Raw genomic sequence first — 18,935 nt, 5'->3', positions numbered from 1 at the left:
CATGCTATTTGTTCACTATTGAGAATCTTTTGCTGTTTGTTAGGAGAATTCTCTGCAGACTAATTTGACCACAGTCTATTCCCAGATTTTCCCCTCCTGTGCTCCCAGCATCATTGTGCCTGTCACTGATGCATCTGTCTCCACTGCTATCTATAAATACCCCCTTCTCTCCCCTTCAAAAACCTGATTCCCATTGATTTAGTGACCTATATACACATCAACACCATCCCCTCTCTTCCTCTGGCTCTCTGCTCCTTCTATCGATGGTCCTTTACTGTCTCCACCTCTTCATTTCCCCTTCTCTCTATCATGCTCTGCCTTTAAGCTCAACTTCAACTACCTTTTCCCCCACCTTCTCTCCTCCTCTTGCTAGAAAGCATGAAAGACTAAGAATAGTTCACGATGGGAGCTTAAGTCAGGACACATGAAAGGGATTTGAATGAGCATAAGAACAGTGGCTGGTGCTCATTTCTATATTTCAAAGTCTTGTCATTGTCGTAAACTGAGCCTTTGGCTAATCTCTTGTGCGTGTGTAAACACTGGAGTAGATAGTCTGATGAAAGGAATCTCTCAAAGAGGCAGAAAATTCAATATACGAAATCTGACTCTGGCTGAAATGAGACCTGGATACAAAGCCACAGACATACAGCAGTGTGTCTGTCTGTGTGTGTGCAGGTGCTATGATGTAATTATGCTGCAAAATAGCACCCTGGAAACTAATGCTATAAACAGTAATGTTGAATGCATAGCCAACAGTCGGAGATTAATAATGAATAAACCCGTCGTAACATCAGTTGTGCTGAAATGTGCAGGAATCACGAGGGACTGATAAGCCTCAAACATTCGATGGAATCATCAAAAAAACAAAAACACATTTCCATACTCTTATCATGCAACTCATAAACACATAGAAACACCTTATTTATCAAGTGAAACCACAGAAATCACAGGCAAGAAAGACACATCTGCATACAAGCAGCACCACAGCTGCAGGAGACAGAAACTTGCATGACTGACAATAAGGCAGCTAGACGGAGAGTGAGCTGGGAGCGCGTGATTTACTGCCACGCCACCCAAGCTCAGCATACACCTGTAGTGTGTTGCACCGCTCACACTCTTCCCACTCCCACCACGGCAGGACTACAGCTCTCCTGCGACCCCACACTGACACCTGGTGGCTGCACGGGGAAGCAAATCATTGCAACCCAACAGTCTCAGCTGTTCTCTCTGCCCTGAGGACCCACAATGTCATCCTCACACTTTTCAAAGCATCGCCCTGCTGTTTGGTTTTCACTGCACTAGTTCAGTCGGAAAAAAAAAAGGGCAGTGTGGGTTCTTTTGTATTCTGTCAGGCGACTGCTGGACCTTGAAAGCAGATACAGTGATGGCCATGGGAAAAAAAAACAAACCTCAGTACAGACGACTACATCAGGCAATTTGAGGACAATCAGTTTATTGAACAGCAAATTGTGACAAGGAACACAATATTTTTGTTTTTTTTTTTCATTGCATTGTCAACAGTGTGTAGGACAACGGTGTCATTCACCACACATATCCAAAAACACCCTCTTTGTCACAGAGAGACTTTGTAGGTGGAAAGTGGGGCGGGGGTCCTTGTTTTAAAGTGCTGTAATGCACAATTCCTCTTGGAGGAAGACAACAGAGGTGGTGAAGAGCGCTCAGACCCCAGAAGGCCTCCTAGGTCCCCAGTTGCATCATACCTTGTGTGTAAGTGACATATTTTTCTTCTTTTTGTGTGTGTCTGCATGTTTTTTGTGTGTGTGTGGCTTCTACTTATTGCATATCAGTGAGCTGGTTCAAGATTCTTTTTTTTTTTTTTTTTTTAGTGAATGTGTAAAGCACAAATATTTAGATTAAAATGTAATAAACTCTTCACTATAATTATAATACATCTCATAATATCTAAGTTACATTCGTATATCTGATTGATTTAGAATATGTAGGCGATATACATTTTGTGGATAACTGCTGATGGGTAACCTGGTGGACACCATCTCATGGATCTCCTACCCTGTCGTCTCTTCCCTATGGATCAACTTTTACAGACATAGATAAACTTTCTCACAAGATCAAAAAGTTAATCTCAATCAACATCTCCACTGGAATAAATCAGACTTTAATCCGTGTCTGCCAAAGCAGCACACTGTTTTAAAAAGGACTTTGTCTGAGTGGAATCAAAGTGGGCCATGTGGTCTCTTGTGCCTAATAATCCTTTGTGCTTTCTTTGATTGTTTACACTCTAAGTCATACATTTGGTGTTGTAGAGCTCCTCTGCATTAACCCACAGCCCCAGCGGCGGGTGCCGGAGAGAGTAGATGGCAGAGGAGTGTGACAGATAGAGGAAAAGAGGGGAGAGAGCGCGGGTCTGACAATCAAAGAGAAAAATACCGCAGTGTCACACTAACATCTACACATCGACTACAGCACTACACAGTCAGACACACACGCGCGCACGCACACACGTACATAACCAAATGCACAAGGTTAGTGAGAATTCACAGCTGTGTAAAACAAAATGACTTTGCACAACAATTTCAAGATTCAACCAAAAACAGACAATAAAATCTGAAAACAAACAAGGGGGGAGGTGGGGAGAGGGGGCTCAGAAATCATAACAGTAATCTCAACACAAAAATAGGCATTATGTTCACAATAACAGCAAATATATATATATGATGTACATCATATATATATGAGATGAACTGGCAATCGGAATGTTGAAAAAAAAAAAAAACTACATCAGGTATTAATAAAGACCAGCTCACACAAGCAGGCAGGTCTCTCTTCTTCTTTTTTTTTTTGCCATTTTCCTGTGGCTCAGCTGTCATCTGTCAACATGGCTGGAGGTGCCAGTCGATGTCTAGCAGTTCTGTTGCTCCTCCCTGACCTATGGCTTTCAGTTAAGACATCGATAAAGCTGAGATTTGCTAGCATGTGAGTCAGTCGGTACAGCCATGGTCATTAGTGCCATTGTTGTCATACTGCAGCGACCTCATGAAAGAAGCACCATTCAAAAAGACAGATGTTAGATTTACAGTCTAATGTCAGCAGGTCCCTACTGACCTTGTCCAGGGTGTATTTCATTTCCAGAACAGTTTAAATAGTGCCATAGGTCATTCACCTAAAACTACATTTCTATCATCATTACATTTGGTCCACATTGATAAAACTGTAGGAAACAGGACAACAGGCCAACTCAACAGCTCAGGAGAAATGGCACCTCCAAAAAAAACCATCCTAGATCTACACTTGTGTTCTCCTTTGCATACAGTAAAAAAAAAACCCTCATCAATATGCTGCATTTGAGTTCGAATGATGCTTGCTGCATTAAAACATGTTCCTTCATTTGATATGTCCACATCATCGTAACATAAAATCACCACAGTATGGATTGAGGGGGGAGCTGGAGAGGTAGGTGTGCAAATAAGCCATCATGTACAAAACAAACAATAAATCCTAAAACATAAAGTTCATATCATCTGCATATGTACAATATAGTTCAGGTGGACACTTTTGACACAGAAAAAAACGACACATACAAATATATAGTGCTATACTGCCTATAGAAAGGAATATCGATAAATAGATCTCACTCCCACAAATGATAATACATTGAAAAGTTGCATTGCGCATCTACAGTGCAACAGTACAATTGACGAGCTGCTTGAACAGCGGGAGCGAGGAAGGAATGTGATTGGATAATACACATCAAAGTCACCTTGATCTCCGGCGAGATAAACCAATGGCAGGGCTTCAGTGTCGTGATGCATAAACAAGATACGACAGTGCTGCTTTCCCTCGCAGCTTAAAGCAAACAAAACCTCTAATGCAAACAGGCAGAGATGTTTGGTGAAACGTACAGAACACTGAAACCACATTGGTTTAATGCTCTGATAAAAAAAAATGTTTTTCATTAGCTCTTTGGGTCCTGTCACTGAATTCAAGTTTGGACAAAGAATTTAATTTGAGTGTGAACTCGTCTGTAAACAATAATAATCACATCTGAATCTACGGGGTTTGAAATGCTCCAGCTCAGGTTTCGCTGGCTCCACGATGGACGACTGTGGTTGCGAGGCCTCGGTATGTGATGTCTGACCATGACCATTTGTCAACGTAATTACTGAATATCTGCTAATAATCTGCCGTTCTATTAAAATTACTTTCAACCCATTTAGTGTTCACAGCTAATGCGTTCATGTGAATGCACAATGACTCACACAGGGCAGAAAACTGCTGCTGCTCTGCTCTCCAAGGACTGAAATTTTAAGCGCACTGTGCACTTTTGGCCACAATCCAATCAGTGATGTCACAGCAGGTGTTTCCATCATGTGTCAAAGGCAGAGCCCCTGCTGTGACATGATTGACTGGGGTGTGGCCACAAGTACAACATGCTTGAAGGTTTCAACCCATGCAACAAAGAGCAGGAGCAGTTTTGGTTTTTTGGGTTTTTTTTTGGAGGTTGAACAATGTGTACGTGTATTTTGGAAGTGCATCGTGCCCAAATGTTGAACACTGTCTCTACAGAGTAGTGTGTGACGACGAAACATGAGACATCTTTCACAGAGGCAAAACAGTCGAACCATTGTGGCTGCACTAAATATCAGATGGAACCTGATCTACTTATAAAGCCAAGGCAATAAAAGTCTGCTCGGAGCTGAATGGCTGAGTTCATTACAACCACTTACAGGAAGGGATGTGGCTTCTCAGGAAAGATCACAGGGGGTGTGACGGTATCAAATCAACACATTCCCCAGGTCTTTGTCTGAAACAGAGGCATATGTTTCGCTTTAATTCTAAGTCTTTTAAGACATAAGGTCTGGGGGAATCCTTTGAGTAGTATTTTTAGTAAATATTTTACCCCATCTAATGTTCCCGTATCTTTCTAATTAAAGTATGGGCATTTAAATTAGCTAGTTCACATTAATAATTAAAACCTAGTAGTAAATTAATACCTAATTTTAAATTAGATACTGTAGGGCTTGCAGAATTGCAGCAACCAAGGGCAGTACATTTACTTTGAAAAATCAACAATCATATTCAAAAATGCAATAAAACGTAATTATAAAGCAATATTCCTTTACAACTTTAACCGAGATTTGTGGCTTCATTTCCAGAGAGCTAGCTGAGCGCAGCTACTGGAATTTTGTGTGCCACAACAGGCAGCTTGGCAAACAAAGGCTCCCTCCTAAACGACAGTATTTCAACATTCAACACAACAAATTTAAAATAAAATGTACTGACTGGTCATGCATTGACCCGTCAAAGATTTCTTTCAGAATGAGATGAATCCACACGCAGTTGGTGTGATGCATTATGGGAGGGAAAGGCAGAAAGGAGGTGCTTCTTAGTTGTCTTTTTTAGGCAAGAAGCTGAGGATAAATTCACCCACGCCCAGGAAGTAGACCACCTGGGCGATGCCAAACAGAGGCGCGATGACCAAGGCTCGACAGTAGGCTCCCTTCAGGAAGGCTGTTGGACCCTCATTACGCAAGATTTTCCTAGAGAGCAAATAAAACTTCATTATAATAAGTGAAACGCACAGCCAGCATGTGCCAGTAGATATGTTGCTGCTGGTGTTTTATCTCTTCCTGTTTAAATGTGTGTTTCTTAATAATCTATGAACTGTACCGCCTGTTAGCTCTGCTGTTCTCATTGTTCTTTGTTGAGACACTTGTGTGATAATGCACTTCAAATACATTTTGACTTGACTATAAAGACAGCATTGCACATGCCGCAGCGGTGAAGACATAATGAGGTCACCTGATACAGTCAGTCACTCCACTGTACGTGTCTTCTGTGCTGCCTCGGTTCAGCGACTGCAGTCTAGTCTTTATCACTGCAACACACACAGAGCTCAGGTGAACATATAACATCAACCGACGGTGCACAAATTGCTGTAACAATGTCCCACTGCTCACCATCAACAGGGTTGACAGCAACAGCCGCTGTGCTCCCCGCAAGGCAGCCTGATATAAATGACACGTAGAAAGGAGCGGGCCCGTCTGCGCCTCTTTTACCCAGATTATTCAGGTTGGCAAAAAGGGGGAAATAGATAATGGAGAAAGGGACATCCCTACAAAAAGAGACAATTAAGACAGATGATCAGATTAAGTTGCATGAACAGCTGGTTGGTAAAATTGCCACCGAGTTGCCAGATGTGTTTTACCTGAGCAATGTGGCGCCAAGGCCTTTGTACAGCCCAGCGATACCCTTTTCCCTCAGTAATTCTCTGGTGAGCTGCATGGCTGTTGGGGACTTGGTCTCAACAGTTCCTGCTGCCACCGTCTCTGGCATCAGCTTCCTCTGAGCCGCTACAGAGCATAAGAAATACAACATTAACAACAGCAAAAAGTTTCATATGAAGCTACTGGAATCACACTATGCTAAGAGCAGGTATATGGGGAGACATTTTGATTTCATAACAGTAAGAAGAAAGCAGAATAGAGCTGTTGTAATCTGTGACATGACCACATGAGGCCACTGTTTCTCCAGTTAATCACTTCATTCTCTGCTAAACCACCACATGGATCTCACTTCCTCTTACCAATTCGTCCAGCGTCTTGGAGCTGGATTTTCAACATCTCCATAGGAGTTGTGACAATAACCTGCGACAAAACCAAATGAAAGTGTCAGGTAACACTGCTGAAATATGCGCAGTGCGAACAAATCTGATGAGTTTTCCTACATGTGACTGTGAAGTCATTTCAAAGTCCTAGTTTAGGACTCATTAGCATTGAGTGTGTCAAACAAAAGCAGCGTCTCGTGTAAATCTACTGGCATCCCTTTGCTAAATGTCAACTCTTGTTTTCCTCTGTAATCCACACAATAGTAACTAGTTAATTGGATTAAGGGTGAGATGGCCATGTTCTCAGCTGCAATCTTAATCCAAGGTCTGCTACACTTAATCTAATCACGTTCCTCAGGCTTGAAGCCTTTGCCCTCATTGACAAGAGGCATTTCCCTCTGACTCACTCACTCAGCGCACATGGCCAAGCACTCTCACGTCTTATCTGATCACTCAAATCTAGCCGCCATTGTATCGCCTGCGAACGGGACAACATTTCAGTGATTAAAAATCATTCATGAAAATAGAGGTCACACTCAGATCACAGATAACAGGGAACAATTTGCAGAGACAAACTGCGAGCATGCCTCTGCAACTACCACCTCTCCATATGTACGTGGTGGTGGCTAATTCTGGCTGCAGGCCGTGACAAATGAGGCTGAGGCTCCATGGTTTGCGTGTGAGCTGACACCGTCAGCGCGATGGAGAACAGGAGGATTCAACTCAAGCAGCACCTCGCTGACTTACCTGGCATGTACCTGCTCCGCACCCAGCCAGCATCTCTTTGAACAGAGTGAGTTTTCTGAGAAAAGAAGAAGAAAAGAAGAAGAAGAAACGATCAAATTAAAGGACAGACAAGACTGACAGTGTGACAGACAGACAACTTTATTTGTGCAAAAGGAGTTGTCACCACCTGCACTGGTGATGCTAATCTTTGCCTTTCATAGGTCCCTATCAACATGTCAGGCACAAGGACAGATTAATAATTCACAAGGTGAGCGGCAGGGCCAGACGAGTCAATCATTCATCAGCCTGCATGTTTGCCACCATAGAGACAGAGACGGATGCCCCAGAAACCTTCAGGTTTATCTTTGCAGACAATGCTCATGGGGAACAATGGCCACTTGAGTTTGGTTCAGCGACACCAGATGATGGTTGCTAACGTCTGACAAGAGACACCGTTATGTGCTAATTATCCTTGGTGACGTGATTCCAGACAGGACCTCTGCTGACAAAACACACAAGCAATTCTGTATTTTTAAATCAGACTGTTAGCAAACCGCTGTGAAATGCTTGGAGGAGATGACAGAACGGCGGCGGATTAACTAGAAGCTCGGTGAGAATACGGACAGCTAATGTGTCAGGTTACACGTTAGTAAACACGCCGGTTAATCAGAGAGTGAATGAGGGGAGTGGGTGTGTGTCAGTCAGCCTGTCAGCACTTTCATGCCTTACCCATCCTTGGAGAGGTGATGCCTGAAGAAGTCGTTGGCAGCCAATTTGATGGCTTTTTCTGGCGTGACTAGTGTTAAGTTCACCGCCGCTCCTGGGAGGATGAAAAGGGCATTGACGAAGAAAAAGAAATAGGAAGAAACAGACAAGGGAGAGAGAGAGAATGAGGCACTCTACGGTGGAAAGCCTTCCAGATAATTGCCTGTAATTTGATGTCTGTGGCCCCACAACGAAGGTGAAATCAGAATCCTGTGCCACTTAATAAATTTCACAAGCATCGCCTGTCAAAGTTAAACACTTACCTCGGTACATCCCAAAATACCCTTCTGACCGGATGGTCTTAATAAGGCAGTCTGACCTGAAATATAACAGAAAAATGTGGTGTGTTAGTCAAAGTGCAGCCGGAGACTCTGATGGCAAGCTGGATGATACTCCTATTGGTTCAGACCACATGTAGGCAACACGTTAGAGACTGTTCATATGAAGAACGGAGAAATCTCATACATGCTGGTGTAAAGGCGAGATCCATTTTGCTGGTTTTGCAAGCGAGTCTTGGCCAGGTCAATGGGAAACACACAGGTCACTCCAATCAGGCCAGCGATCCCCCCATTGATTAATTTGGCAGGCAAACTGGATGACGGTGAGGACCGTGGAGGAAGAAACAGGAAATATGACATCAATAGATGAAAACAAGGCCACAGCGCTGCTATGTGCTGCCACTCCACATTCAGCCTTACCTGATCTGCTTGTCAGCCATTTATATCAGGCCCTGACTGGTCAAAGTGTCAATCTGTGTGTTAGCTAGACACTCGGTAGGTCGCCCTTGTCTTTTGTTGTTTGTTCCAGGAGTGTGCTGCTGTCCTCTGATTATGCTTTGTCCACTCGTCTCCTTGCGGTTGTTGTCAGATCAAGTTCGAGGATTTCTGCACAGAAATAGGAAAGAACCTTTTAAACACTCTCACAAAGTGGCTGCTAACAAAATAGAGGAATAGCACATGATCAAAGTTAGAAGGAAGCAATGTTGCCTGCAACATAGACTTGGTTTTGCACCACCTAAAATACACTGCAAAAATGCAAACAGCAGCAGCACAATCTATACCACTTAGTTTGAGCTGCCACCTACAAGGTTGTTTTCATTATCAGTTATTAGTCGTTTGGTCTATATGTGTCCATCATCATCATCAATTTCCTCCAGCCCAAGGTGGTGTGATTTAATTGCTTGTCTTGTTACATTACGATCAATTGGCAGACGCTACTGTCCAAAGGAACAGAAGCTACAGGTCATCTAAAACTGCAAGTGCAACTCTCCCAAATTAACCGTGAAAAGCCTTGCATAGAGCTGCATCATTAGTGAGCTGTGAGATGGAAGCGCTGGCGTGAAAAACAGGTTCTTGACCTACAGTGAACAATGGGCAGTGACTCTGCTGTCTTCAGTGGGTGAGTTTATTCCACCACAGTGTAACCCACAAATTACCAAGGAAAGAAATGGTGTTTTTGCTTTCCCAAAACTGTCTGAGTGGAAGAATCCTAAAATGCTGGCTTGGTATTTTAATGCAGATGTTTTAGAAAAATGAGTATTCTGACTCACAGCTGAGTAACCAACCAAATGTGGTGTGGCGATTCAGCAGCATTAAGCCTTAGCCTGGTATGGCCGACTAACAACACACCAACAACATGCTCACAGCACTGCTCTATGCTAGTTAGGCAACTGAAACTAAAGAAACAACTCATGAAACACCACAGATGAATGCACGAGCAGCTGCCACACAGCTTAAAGAAACCTATTTAAAAGTTAACAGTCCGACCAACAATCCAAAACCCAGATATTCAGAAGAAAAGCAGCCAATACTCACAATTGACAAGCCGGACTAGAAGGAATGTTTGGTATTAATCCTTGAAAAATAATCATTCAACTAACTAAACCAGCACTACAAACTGTGTTTGTCACTTATTAATCCCTAAATAAGGACAATGGCACAGGACACATGTCAACAGTTTACAACGGCAGCACAAATTTGGCAAATAGCTGCTCAAAAATAGAGCTTTAGACATCAGTGTGGAGGGATTACTTTCTGTTAAACAAATGATCGTCAATGGAACATCTGTGCGTCATGCGTCCTTGAGCACTCATGTTTTATGCAAACGCTCCAACACTGTGAAACTGAAGTCACATTAGAGCACCGCTATCCTTTGGATGCTGAAACAGTCATGTTTGAGCAAACAGATGAAATATCTCTAATGTGGCCAAGATGCTCACCATTTTTGGAGCAGATTGCCCTCAATATGAAAAAAACGCATCCAATTTCCCATTTTATTCTCTCCACCCCCTCCATCCACCAATCACATCCTGCCTCTGCGTATGCAACCTGCCTCCTCCTCTCTCCTCCTCACCAGCCCTCCCCCATCATTTCCCTCAGTCACGAGTCACGACTCTCAAACACAGCTTTTCCGGCTCAGATCTTTGCTGACTTGTGGGTTTTTTTAGAGAAGTGCGTACACTCGTAGGACACCAGTATCACTAATTCCTCAGATTCCGTTTCAGAGGGACTGCGCACAGCGTTGGTGAAAGGTTCGATTTCGATATCTCTGCATGAATGCAGCTGCGGTCTGGTATGTTTAGTTTGGATGGGGACTTGAGGCCCTGGCTGGCTGCTCCAGAGGTGCAGCAGGGAGGAGGAGAGGAGGTGTCAGTGAGGTCAGTGAGCCGCCTCTCTGGTCTCTGTTGGCTGGTTGTTCTCCTCCCTGCTCCCTGGAGCTTCACACAGCCGACTTCACAGCCCTCTCATCTCCCTCTGACTGCTCATGGACCTCACCATTTTCCCAGCCAGCTTCTCACATAACTGCATGCTTCTTTCACGTCCCTATTTCCGGTCACTGACTTCCTCCTGAATATGCTGTTTACTCAACAATCACTGCACTGATTTTTCTTAGTACCACATTTTACAGAAGACAATATGTTTTGTCGGTAGAGGAGAAAATATAAGGGTTGTAAAGAGCACTGCAGTCTTCCATGAGTCACCCATCAAGCTGACATCTCCCTCCTTTCTCACCATGCTTGCGGCGTCCACTTCAGTTCATCCACACCACACAACTGTGTCTGCACCAGAATATTTATTTGACCCACAGCCATAGCCTGGCTGGACTCTCTTGTCACGACAATTGGAGTCTGTGCGGAAACAACTGGCCACAGTGTGCAGTGTGCACAGCACAGCAACATCAGCCATCAACAAAATCTCCAAGAAATTCCTTTAATTTTCAGAGCAAAAGAAAAACTAACAAAAGGGCCAAAAACCTGCATGGCAATCTGTAATCAGACCAGATTACAAAGACCAAAAAGGAAAAAAAAAACATTTAAAGTGACTGAAAACTTCTTTATCAAAGACACACATATGCGCGCACACACACAGAGGTCATATTTTGAGTTTGTACCCTACAGCAGATAAGCACTGATGAGTAAACAATCGCTGAGGAGATTATGCAACTATGCAGCCACGCAGAACCTTTAACTTCAAACTTCGCCCAGCCCTCTAGACCAACTATAGGACGCACTAGATTAAAGAGCTACTAAAGAGGCCGGGCACGGGCAGATAACCGCTCTGTTTTTGACCCTTGTTCATCATTTCAACTTGAGCAATGAGGCAATAAACACTGACGAGGACACTTATGTTGAACCTTGTCAGTAAAGCAGAAGGCAATCTTAGAGGTAAAGGCTATTCAATTAACTTTAACTTTTCAAATATGTTCACCCACGGTCCAGTGTTTAAAGTCAAATGCTTGGAGATAATGATCCAGTAATCCCAGAGCAGAGGGTGTGTCAGCATACAGAATTAAAAGCCATTCATGGTGAATGACACCACCTTATATGAAGGGCTATAATAATAAAATAACATATCTAACAGACACAGAGATCATAAATATGATACTTGCTTTCTTAAGTCTTCTGACTCACTTGGAAGAACGAATAACAATGACTATTATGTAATGTGCTGATTCTTATGTAATTAAGATATCCTGTAGTTGAGGTAATATGTGGAAGAATGTGATGAATAAAATGCTCATAACACATGTTCTTAAATCTTTGCGAATGGAATTTCATCTTATTAAGATCAATCACTCACTGTGCATTTTTGGATAATCTAGATTTACGGTTTTCACTGGGATCATAGCTGACAGCTGGCATGGTAAGAGGAAAATTTCACTTTCCTTTTCTGACATTTTCAATCATTATAAGCGAAGATGAGAAGCTGTCTGCAGATACGGGAAATCTGGAGACAAATCCACAGAAGTTTTCCTATGCAAAACTCAATGCAAATCATATTCCTTTCATTCAAATCAACCAGAGGGAAATTTACCTTATTTATCACAGCTCCTCGACTACCTCTCTGTCCTCGAGTGCCAAGCAGAGTAAAGGTCTTGCTGACTAAATGCCCGTGAGCTTGGTGATTGACGGGGGAAGTGAGTACCTATAGTGACAAAGCACTGTGCTGGTCAGCACTTCATTCACGTGACTGTCAAGAAAGGAAAATCACACGGGCCCTTCCTCATAAGCTTAGAGCAGGCTGTTGTTACCAGTCCATCTGCCACACACGAACTGGTTTGATTAACACACTGTGAGCACTAAGCCATCAACCGAGGAAATGCACTGAGAACTGTTTCAGACACACAAGTGTGTTACTGCGATCCTCCATCAGATGTCAAGTACTTCTCTCAGCTGCAGGAGCACAAAGGCCAGATCGAATATACAGCCCAATCTGCCCACTTTTACATTCCTTCTGGGGCCATTCTTTTCTAGCATTCAGTAATTTGCGGGCATCATTTAAGTATACTGAAAAGCTACTGTGAGCTAGTATTATATCACTTAATTCCTTATATGTGTTAGTTGCATCTGACTCGATTTTAAATAATTCTCTGCGTTGGCTGCTGTATTTCTACCATTCTTCACGATAAACCTGACAGCTGCTATGGCGCTAATATCATGCTTTTCTTAATTTATTTATTTAACCGGTTTATAAGATGCAGTCTATTTTTGGACACCTACAGCACTGCGGAAACAAGGGATGAAATTTGTGGTGTCACAGATAAATCTGATTACTATTCCCTCTTCCCTACAGCATCAGGATTATAAACCTAATACCTACTTATGAAAGCTCTCTCGCAATCTCCATTTACAACCAGTGGAGTGAGAGTTATGATCTAGGCACAGCGGATGCATTTCCACGACAAGTCCTCTACGCGGGTTCGTATTGCTGCCATTAAACCTGCACAGTAATGCATTGTTGTAATCACCTGCTGTAGATCAGAAATAACAGTTCAACTTCCAGGCAGCAAGAAAGGCCCTTTGGTGGAGAGGTGGTGTAGTGTTTAGTCCTCTGACACCACAGGTATCCCTGGTGGCCCAGTTTCTAAAATCACCTGGGGTTTTTCTCTTGCATATCCTCTGTTTTGCCTCCCTCTCAGCTTTCCTACAACCTTGATAGGAAAATAATAATACCACTATGTGTCGGCTTTCCATAGACAGACAGCCAAATGCGGCATTGAAGCATCTGATTACAGTTTGCAGATTAAAGTGAGGCCTTGAATGGCCTGAAGGACCAACATTTGCACAACAGCACAGCATCTTCCCACATGCATGGCTATACGTCATTTCCATTCAGGACGCATAGACCAGTGACATTTAGGAGTCCTTGGCTCTGGGATTTTAGCAGGCAAGGCTATATATGTGTAGCCTTGCATGCAGAGTAAATTAATATTTAACACAGTGTTGTTGTTTCCACTGAATGAAAGCCAAAAAGGTACAAAAGTTCCACTGGAAAGCATAGGATGTCACCTTACACCCAAGAATGGCTCACCTCATCAATTATTTCAAGGCTGCAGGAATGCTTTAGTACACTGCTGGCCTCAACATAACCTATCCAGCACACTGGGAACTCTAAAAAAAAAAAAAAAGTTGCTTCTTCTAAAAACATGCATTGCTCGACATCTTGCTCAACAGTGAAATGTCCTCTAATGTGTGCTTTTGAGGAGTTTGGGGCCTCAGCAGAGATGAGGGGGTAAATAGAAAAGCAAGGTGGGTAAAATCCCAGGAATGATGTGAGTGCAATACTCCATCTCACCTTCCTTTCATCCTGCACTAAGAAGATACCAGCATGTTAATGTTTAGCTAGTCTGTCTGTCAGAGGTGAGGAGCTTCACTCTTCTCTACCAATGAAAAAGGAGGTGGTACAGATTAAGTGGGTTTACCCTCCACTACCACCATCCCAGCCCACATGATGATTACACCCTCAGCACTCAGCAGAGACAGGTGTCATGCCAAAAACTGAGCGTCTGCCAAAAACTGAGCCTATCGCCCAATTTAGACCTATACAGCTGCTTTTATCTGGATTGGATCAAACAGTCCTGATCTGCAAATGCACATAACTTTAATGTCCATGGTAATAGCAAACATTAACATTTCTTGTACCCGATTAATCACAAATGGTGGCCAAAGAAGTGCAGTTTATAGCGTAATCAAGCATGACACTTATGTGTTTATAGGAAATACTAGAAATGCTATACTAATGTTTCTGATGTTTCTATGTGTTTAAGATGTATCATATCATTGTTTAGGCCTATATTTGTAAACTAGACTGTATTAACATGATTTACTGACGGGTTGTATATAAATTAAAGAAATCATCTCTTTTGCTATCATTCTTATGACTGCATTATTTCACCTGCCAGACTCTAACCAATCCAATCATTTTTACCTGTTAAAGCAGAAAACCGACGGCAAACCGACGGTTCTTAGCGGATCACTTTTTGGCACGGCCGGCAGGGGGCGACAACAGCGGCCCTTTGCAGGTCTGAGAGACGTTCGGTATCTGGTCTGGTTACTCTGTGGCAACATCCAAAACCGAGCCAGCTTTAATGTCCACACAAGCCATGAAACAAACCATGAAACTCGGGATAACATGTCTTTAAAATACTAATGAATAACCGTTACACCTGTGCCCAAAGGCTCGCCGGCTTCGGGGGCAAAATATGACAACGCACATTAACCAGCATATTACCATCCTCTGGATAACCGTTATTCGTGATTCACAACGTTAATGTCGACACCGTAACGTTAACGTAACAGTCTGTAATAGGACTGCGGTTAATGTTACATCTTTGAACCCACCATATGTTGAAAATGTTAGCTTTGACACATAACGGAAAAAGCTGCCTCTCACATACAATCACATCCCAGTCTGAAATACTAGCTAGCATTCCATGCCGCGATATCCCACGTATTTTACAGGACGTTCAACTAAACACGTCGCATTCACGTTACTCTCAGGTAAGATTTTTAACGGCTTCAAGGCAATACACATAATTTCTGAATGAGACCCCCGCCAACAACACTTCAGCGTTAACTGCATCCCTTTATCTACATACCGCATACACAGAGCCGTTTCCGTTATGTCTCCCGGTGTGGTTGCGGTTTGAAATCAAAGCCTTTTACTGTCTATCTCTGGCTGACAGACCGACAGCAGCTAACCTACCGGCGTTACTAGCATTTGAGTCCAGCGGAGGGAGGTGCAAGAGGTGGGAGTGAGAGCAGGCAGGGAGGGAGGGAGGGAGGGAGGGAGACAGGAACAGCCTGGCTGCGATGGAGTAGGAGTGAATAAAAAAAAGGGGGTTTTAACAAGGGTCCTCTAGTGGTCTGTAGTAGAAGTACACACACATATTTATTATTTGCAGTATAGGTGTAGGGGTGGGGGATGGGGACCAGCGTCATCGTGACGATTCAACCCGATGACCTTGAACACTAAAATAGAAAAATGGCTGCAGTTGAAATATTGGGGATGAGGCGCAGCATGCAGCAATAAACGTGTGTGAAACAACCAATGACTCACTGCAGGACCCTCAGCTGAAAGTGAAAAAAAAACGACACATTTCTTTATATCACAGATTTACTAGAGATGAAAATTCATAGACATATAAAAACTGAAGGTCCTGATTTGCTGCAGGTGAGCTGGTTTCTAGGTGACCAAAGGCACACAAGGAGGACATTAAATCAACCATAAAAACAGTCCCACAGCTCCCAGTGTTTGCTCTGCCTCTCCACTCTGAACAGGTATTAGTGAATTTCATGGAATTCAATGTCACTGTTCTGCCAAGAAATTACAAAAAACATGAAAGGTAATGGAAATAAAGAGTCACAGTAAGTCACAATTATAGAGATACAAAAAGATGACATTGTCAAAAGTCTGACTGATCAGTCAAAATTGAGGCTCCATGTCAAAATGATGAAATACTAAATCAAAATTCTGATATACTAAGTCCAAATTATGATGAGTTAAAGATGAGATACTACTGTAATTCAAAATCCTGACATAGTAACTCAAAAATATTAGATATGAGTAAAAGATGTTCTTAGTATCTCATAATTTTGACTTAACATGAGTATTTCATCATATGACATGTCATCTTTTTTTTTTCTCCATTCTTCCTGGCAGGAATGGGCATCCACAGTATTGTCTTTCCTACTGAGACAGTTCTTAAAAAGTGGTGAAAACAAAGCCACAGGCCATTATCCGTTTCACTTGTGTCCTGTAGGTCTCGTGAAAGGTGCCGCAAGCTGGTGGTTGGCTATCATGATTGTGAAAAAGAGAGATGCTTTTGTACTCCAGGACAGTTCTTTAAACAGCAGGATGAGATGATGAGGGACACTGTATACAGATTGCTCAAGTGCAAGTCAGCCATCTGCACTCAGCGTGGGTTGATCTCCTGTTGTGTTTCACCAAGGGAGGAGCCCTCTGCTTCCAGACCTACTCTCCTCAGTGACTCTGAGTACTTTCTCCTACCTATACTGACAATGTCCTCAATCTCATCTGCCAGGTCCCTCCTGTTGCTCTCTATCATAGCTGCCACCAGCCTCGACACCGACCCTGGTCCTGCATTCCTCTGTCCCCGGGCCCAGTGGAACAGCATGTCCAGCACCAAGGCTCCCAAATTGTCCCTGGTGGGGACAGAACATACACAAGATATTTTATATTGGCTCCAGTGACCTATCAAAGGAAAAATAACTATGTGAATATATATATATAAAAATCTAAAATATTGGCATTTCTCACATGACCGCAAGTCTATTTTTTTTATTCTATTTTTCTCCTGTCTATTCGTGTTGGGGCTTGTCATTAAGGGGTGATGGTGGGTCCCCAAGCCAGACCAGTTGAGAACCACTGCCTTAAAGTACCACTTAGACAGCACTACTTCCTGTTTTTCAGTGAACCTTCATATTTGACTCTATTTTGCACTTCTTTTATTTAAGGGATATGTCACAATATTTGCTAATTTAATCACTTTTGCAGGACGTTTTCATACAAGAATCCATTTTTATGTTGCATCCTTTGGGATGGTGGGAATGCTCTAATTAAACCCTGGCGCGCATCAAATTTTCAGCCTAGCTTGAAGTCTGTTTTAAAGAGGTGGTCTGATCAGTTCCAGGTGAACTCTGGGGAAGTTCAGTTGAATGCTGCCAACTGCAGGTTGAGGAGGGGGTTTACGACCTACTGCACATGGTTTTTATTCACCATAATACCTGCCCGGTGATCATTTTAGATTATAAATAATCGTTAATTGAGGGCTGTCCTGCACCTGTGCACACTTGGCCATGACCTAATTAACACAATGGTAGAGACACACTGACCAATAACTGCCAAGGGACGACGGGATTTTACCATATTTCATTGGACAAAACAGTAGGCAGTTTTATAACCTGATTGACTGCAGCTCACAGTCTCTCAAGCTCCTGGCAGGGAGGCACAAATACACCTGTTTATACAGACTCAGTTTTACTACAATGCAACTCAGGTTTGTAGCAGCTGTCTTAATTGCAATAATATGCAACAACAAATTATATTGTTTTACACAATTTTCTATCCTGCCAAGATTTGGAGGCTACGTGAAACTGCAGCCATTGAGGCGGAAAATTCAAGGACATTTACAATAAAATAAAGCAATGACGCTGCTTCAATACAGTTAAGCTATCATCTGATTTCACCTATGGATTTCTTTCTTTCTATCTCTGTTAGTGACATGTAACCTAGTCTGTGTAGCCAATGCTGTTCTAAGTGAACAGGTTAGGCTATAACACCGCTAACATTCCAACACATCGCCAGCGCACTAAGCTGGCTCTGCAGGTTGAGAAGCCATAGGCTCACCTGTGGTGTCTCAAAAAATGCAAGCCACTGGCTCAGAGCATATGGTCTGATGAGCCCGTCTCACTGGGGTGCTCGTTTTCAAGTGAAGGGGGTGGAGAAAAATCCTCCACCTCATTACTTCAGTTGGAGTGACCGCTATCGCTATCCATGCTAATGATACTGACCTTGACACTTATGCTAGAATGACAATGTGTTTGCAATGGTAATGGATTAGGCCCAACTGGTGATCACCGCCCTGTTCTGTCTGAGAAAGAACATTAATTGAAAAACAGGAAGTAACACTGGCTGGAGTGGTACTTTAAAAACATATGATATGAAACGTATTGGCACAGCCTCTTCAAGTGTGGCATTAGATTCTCCATGCAGATGGATTGTAGACCATGTATAAACTGTAGATGTGTGTGCATCCAGTTTTGGAGATTTAGGCTATGTGCTACCTGTTTCCAAAGGAAAACATTTATTGGGTAACGTCCATCAAACACACAAATAATTGAAGTGACATGTGACTGAATTCTTATCTAAAAACCTTACACAGAAAACCATTTTAGTATATATTTGTATGTTTTTACATCATGCATTTTTCCTCCGCCTCCAGGATGCAACATGAGAGGTTTTCTGAGCATGAGGAGAAGGGGGAGGGACAGATGAGCATCAGTCTGTGTGTAATCTCCTGCAGTGTCCCAGATGGCTTAGTGATGGCTGACAGTGCA

At 42.8% G+C, this 18,935-nt stretch overlaps 1 protein-coding gene across 5 annotated transcripts; it reads right to left on the bottom strand.

The window, feature by feature from the left end:
* Positions 1-1,436: 1,436 nt before the first annotated feature.
* slc25a22a (solute carrier family 25 member 22a) lies at positions 1,437-15,872 on the bottom strand. Of its 5 annotated transcripts, XM_076732241.1 has the most exons (12): positions 15,455-15,631; positions 14,785-14,912; positions 8,776-8,961; positions 8,543-8,668; positions 8,341-8,396; positions 8,042-8,132; positions 7,334-7,388; positions 6,566-6,626; positions 6,188-6,332; positions 5,940-6,094; positions 5,782-5,857; positions 1,437-5,519 (listed from the first exon to the last, which is right to left on the bottom strand). In XM_076732241.1, the coding sequence occupies exons 3-12, from the start codon at positions 8,793-8,795 to the stop codon at positions 5,366-5,368; spliced, it is 939 nt and encodes a 312-aa protein (XP_076588356.1). In that variant the 5' UTR covers positions 8,796-8,961; positions 14,785-14,912; positions 15,455-15,631; the 3' UTR covers positions 1,437-5,365. The 5 variants fall into 5 exon arrangements, with proteins under 5 accessions (XP_076588356.1, XP_076588357.1, XP_076588355.1 ...); XM_076732242.1 differs by lacking the exon at positions 14,785-14,912 and having other exon boundaries at positions 15,562-15,872; XM_076732240.1 differs by lacking the exon at positions 14,785-14,912 and having other exon boundaries at positions 15,455-15,690.
* Between the last annotated feature and the right edge of the window lie 3,063 nt (positions 15,873-18,935).

This window comes from Chaetodon auriga, chromosome 6 (genome assembly GCF_051107435.1).
Source record: "Chaetodon auriga isolate fChaAug3 chromosome 6, fChaAug3.hap1, whole genome shotgun sequence".
Classification (NCBI taxonomy): Eukaryota; Metazoa; Chordata; class Actinopteri; order Chaetodontiformes; family Chaetodontidae; genus Chaetodon; species Chaetodon auriga.
The sequence above is the reverse complement of the archived record's forward strand: the minus strand, read 5'-3'. Positions and strand labels throughout refer to the sequence as shown.